Here is a 4,966-nt window from a genome sequence, read left to right on the forward strand (position 1 = left end):
GAAAATTTACGTCCGAGTGGCAGAATTGTAAAATTGCCAATAGGGTAAAATTGTACTGTCACTTCCGCGTTGATCATTCACCTCGCGTTTCCTTCATTTGACAGCAATCAGTTCCTCCGTTTCCGGTGAATCTCCCTCGAGCTCGTTCGAGTCAGTTGATTTCAAGAAAGTTACGGAACGGAGATCTGAAAAAGAAACGATGCGTTACAATTTTCGATCAAACGAGTCGATTCGTTAGTTACTCTTGTCAAAAGAAAAATGTTATACCTAATATATAGTAGTTTCTTTTTGTCAGTAGGCGCCACCGCTTCCGGCGCGGCAGACGCGAATGCAGTAAAGCGAATGAGGAAGAGGGAGAGAGAGCAAAGGAAGCAGAAGGAAGTTGGTTGGGAGCATATACATACTATACTTACATTAAAGAGAGTTTTACGACTTGGTTTCGCGCCTAGCACTCCCGCCCAACTCGCCGAACTTTGATGTTTCGGCAATCCTATCCTCTTTGCGGTACAGTCAATAAACGCAGAGTATTGTTTCGCAATTCCCGTTTCTTCAAATCAAATTATGCGATCAATATAGGATTCAATTTTGTTTAAAATTCTGGGTTACTTGTTGATGCGATCACGTTAAAATTATTAATTAGAGGGAGAACAGATCGTGAGAGCGTTGTGTGATAATTCGCCGAATTCATTCGTCGATTAAGACTGTTTTTTTAATGTTAGAGAAAGATAAGATAAGATTGATTTGTTGATCGATCGTTTCCTCATGTTTTGTTTTTGGACGAAAGGCCTAGCCCAGGCGGTGTCGGAGACAACGGTGTCCAAGGAGTGCGCGGCAAAGGTTTGCCGCACGTGATCTATTGCCGACTTTGGCGTTGGCCAGATTTGCAATCGCACCACGAACTGAGAGCAATCGAGCATTGCGAGTACGCGTTTACGCAGAAACGAGACGAAGTCTGCATTAACCCGTACCACTATCAACGAATACAAACACCAGGTATGTAAATTGTTTATTTCAATGATTTTGCATATGATTTTTTGTCTATATTTACACGTATTATTTGCGTGATTTGAGAATACACATTTTTAGTTTAACTATTGTTTTTTTGTCAGTTTAATATATATATTCTTGACTTGCATATATTCGTCAGGTTCAAGATTTCAATTCAATCACTGCTTTTTATTTTATTAAAAAGCCATCGTTAAAATCATCATTTACGATGATGGAAGTATCATTAATCGGTTTTTACAAAAATTAAAATAGAAGATTATATGATTATTATTGGTAAAACTTTACAGTTTTGCCAGCTATTCTCGTACCTCGGCATAATTTAGCCGGGGACGAGTCCGTCCTTTATAACACTTCCATCGAGGAGCTCAGTGTCAGTGTGCCAGAAAACACGAGTTTCCACGCGACTTTAAATCACCAGCACCATAATCAACAAAGTATACCACAATCGCCGCAACAGCAACAACAGCAACAACAACAACAGCCACCGAACAATCCATATCAAGGAATGCAGGTTAGTATCGAATATACACTTCCTTTATGTCTCGAGTAATAACATCCGAAAAATATTGGATTGAAAATTTTTATTTTCCTTTAGAGTATGCAGGCAACAAGTCCGGCTAGTGTTGGTAGTCTAGGAAGTGTTCAGGGTTCACCACATCCGGCACCTGGATCTATGGATCCACCTGCTGATACTCCTCCTCCAGGTTATATAAGTGAAGATGGTGATAACATGGATCACAACGATAATATGTCCTTATCGCGTTTGTCTCCCAGTCCTGTAGATGCACAACCAGTGATGTACTGTGAACCAGCATTTTGGTGAGAGATCCTCTATAAATTATATTTACTTGTGCCAAATAAATTCGAGTTGTTTTGCAATTTGATTGCACGATTAATTCTTGATTGGAGCAATTCTTTTATATGTATTTATCTTTCTTCTCTTTTTCCTTAGGTGTTCAATAAGTTACTATGAACTAAATACGAGAGTAGGCGAGACTTTTCATGCATCGCAACCGAGCATAACGGTGGATGGATTCACTGATCCCAGTAATTCTGAACGTTTCTGTTTGGGTTTATTATCGAACGTAAACCGAAATACCGTAGTCGAACAGACGAGACGACATATCGGAAAAGGAGCTAGATTATATTATATTGGTGGTGAAGTATTTGCCGAATGTTTATCCGATTCGAGCATTTTTGTGCAAAGTCCTAATTGTAATCAACGTTATGGTTGGCATCCAGCCACTGTTTGTAAAATACCACCCGGTAAAGATATAATTCAACGTGTTCTTTAATAAAGAAATGGAAGCATATTTTACATTAGATGCTTTTTTCCTTACAGGTTGCAATTTGAAGATATTCAACAATCAAGAATTTGCGGCATTGTTATCGCAATCGGTTTCACAAGGATTCGAAGCTGTGTATCAATTGACTCGAATGTGTACGATCAGAATGAGTTTTGTAAAAGGTTGGGGAGCGGCATATCGTCGGCAAACCGTCACGTCGACTCCTTGTTGGATCGAGTTGCATTTAAATGGTCCATTACAGTGGCTCGATAGAGTACTCACGCAGATGGGATCGCCGCGTTTACCCTGTTCCTCGATGTCATAAGGTTGTATGCTTTTCTCATTGATGGAAAACAGGGACGATTTGCGTGCTGTCATTGTCGTCATCGTCGTTGTGTAAATTGGTTTTTCTTACCGCGGATTCATTGTTTTATCTGAATATTTTCCAACCACCGACTACAGTGATAAACAGTGCAAGAAAAAATATACGATTACTGTTTTCATGAAGCGTGTATGTGTATCCTACCTTGAAAAGTGTACGGAATACGAAATCGTTTTCAAAGTGCCAGGAAAACATTCGATCGGACGAATGGAAATAAAACTGGCGATTGATTAGCTTATAGGAATGTTCAAGTGCTCAAATCGCGATGGTTCATCGATGTTTCCTATGAAGATTAAGGAAAGGACGATGTGTGGGCAAAAGAGTGCAGACAAGACCGGTTCAAAATAACATTCACACAGGTATCACCTATACAGAAAACCATTTTTTCATTAAACTGGAACATTATGATCAAGAATACTAAATAACAAAATAAGTAGATATTGTTGACTCACTTATCACACTTTCGAGTGGATATAGTGCTACGATCCAGGGTTACAAATCCGATTTTAACCGAATTAAGAGAGTGAAAAACAAGCGCGATTCTATATGCATATACATATATATATATATTTACTTATATTTAGAATCATAAATGTAAGTGCATATATATATATGTGTGTATATTACATTAAAAAAAAACTCAGTCTTTACATATTTTTATCGCTTGTTAAGCAATGCACTCTAATCGTACAGTATACGTTAAACCTTACAAAATGATACATATTATGTACATTTACACAATTTATAGTCAACTGAAAATAATTTCTATAGAATGGGTAAACTTGTATACCCGTTGAAAAGTTTCTAACTGGTCTATTCAGAGTCATTGTCAGTGTTTTTCCTACGAATAAAACGTTAAAAAAGAAATATATCTATGAAGTCTATTTCTTTTATATAATAATGATAAGGAAAGATTACAGTGTTCAATATGTATGTAACTATTTACACGGTTTGTTAACATTACTACATCTTCGAATGGACCAGAATATTCAAATATTCTCCCAATGGATCGCATCAGGACGGATAATTATGTTTCTACTGTATTTGGAAGTTTTGAATGAATGGTTAGTCATTTGAGATAAATCATTCAGCACATAGTACGAACAACGTTTGAACAAACATTTTTGAATTGAAATTGAAAATGTTGTTGTGTATTATGGTGTCTTATATTGATATGATAATTGATATTCTTATTAAGAATAAGCGCTATATTTCTTAACGTTGATAGAATTATTAAGCGCACGAAGTCTGTGGCAGACAAAAATATCTATTTACTTGATATCGCATGGAAAAAAATTGATCAATACAATAATAAATGAGAAAACTATGTACGTATAACTAATATCGATTGTCCAAAACTTTATGCGCTGTATAGCACGTGTTAACCGTTTGAGTGCTACGAGTTATTGCAAGAATCTGATCGAAAAATGTTTAAATACATTATAGCTTACAGTTATGGGTTCGCTAAGATATTTGTGTTTTACAATGTAAAATTATTATCAAAATTTTTGTATTATTAATGCTTATAGCATAGAAGAAAACTAGCATTTGCGGCATTTTTCGATGTAGATTATGAGCAACGCTGTTATGCTACGTGGCGCTTAAATTGTTAAAATACACATTTAGATATTGATGTTCAATATAACAAAGCACTTGTTGATTGAGAAATTATTGCAAAAGTGTTTAGTTCGTTATATAAAATTATAAACAATGTTTTTTACAAAGAAAATCTTAATCATCTCGATTATATACATATATATGTATGTTCCAAAATAAGTTTCGAAAAAAATAGAAAAAAATATAAATAATGCATTTTTAAAAATTTTATACGAAAATTATGAATAAATGATAAGCGCATACAGTTTTCAAACGATACGAAAAATATGATGAATTAAAAATTTGTTAACGCAAAAAAATTTTATCATGAAGATAGAATACAGAAAAATAATAGTCTGGCCTTGAATGTGAGATACTTTTAGATATATCGAATATATTGTTTGTATACTATTTTAAATTTATTTACAAATTGTTTCAGAGTCAAGTGTATTAAAAGTTTCTATTTTATTGCAGATTTTATAAAATATTTTATATTTGAAATTAAAACCAAGAAAAAAGAACCATTTTTTAGAAATTTTAACGTCTTTCACGTAGAATATACGAACAAAGTGAGATAACGAAGTTATGTATTTTATCATATTGCAAAAAATATATTTATATCAATGTATGAACATTCTTGCATCATTGCATAGATTCAGTTGTCTTTTGCTTTTTTTTTTTTTTTTTTTTTTTT

The 4,966-nt window shown here is 34.4% G+C and overlaps 1 protein-coding gene across 2 annotated transcripts in view; it reads left to right on the top strand.

Moving 5' to 3' along the window:
- LOC102675929 (mothers against decapentaplegic homolog 3) overlaps nt 1–4,966 on the top strand; it is a 12,255-nt gene that overhangs the window by 5,207 nt on the left and 2,082 nt on the right. The window contains exons 2-6 of one of the 2 annotated variants that reach the window (XM_006622623.2): nt 785–993; nt 1,296–1,519; nt 1,604–1,827; nt 1,961–2,274; nt 2,351–2,620. In XM_006622623.2, the coding sequence (XP_006622686.1) occupies nt 785–993; nt 1,296–1,519; nt 1,604–1,827; nt 1,961–2,274; nt 2,351–2,619 (1,240 nt within the window). In that variant the 3' untranslated portion in view covers nt 2,620. Of the gene's footprint in view, nt 1–784; nt 994–1,295; nt 1,520–1,603; nt 1,828–1,960; nt 2,275–2,350; nt 2,779–4,966 lie in introns of those variants that run through there. The other variant, XM_006622624.2, reaches the window with a different exon arrangement.

Source organism: Apis dorsata, unplaced genomic scaffold (genome assembly GCF_000469605.1).
Source record: "Apis dorsata unplaced genomic scaffold, Apis dorsata 1.3 scaffold_734, whole genome shotgun sequence".
Taxonomy (NCBI): Eukaryota; Metazoa; Arthropoda; class Insecta; order Hymenoptera; family Apidae; genus Apis; species Apis dorsata.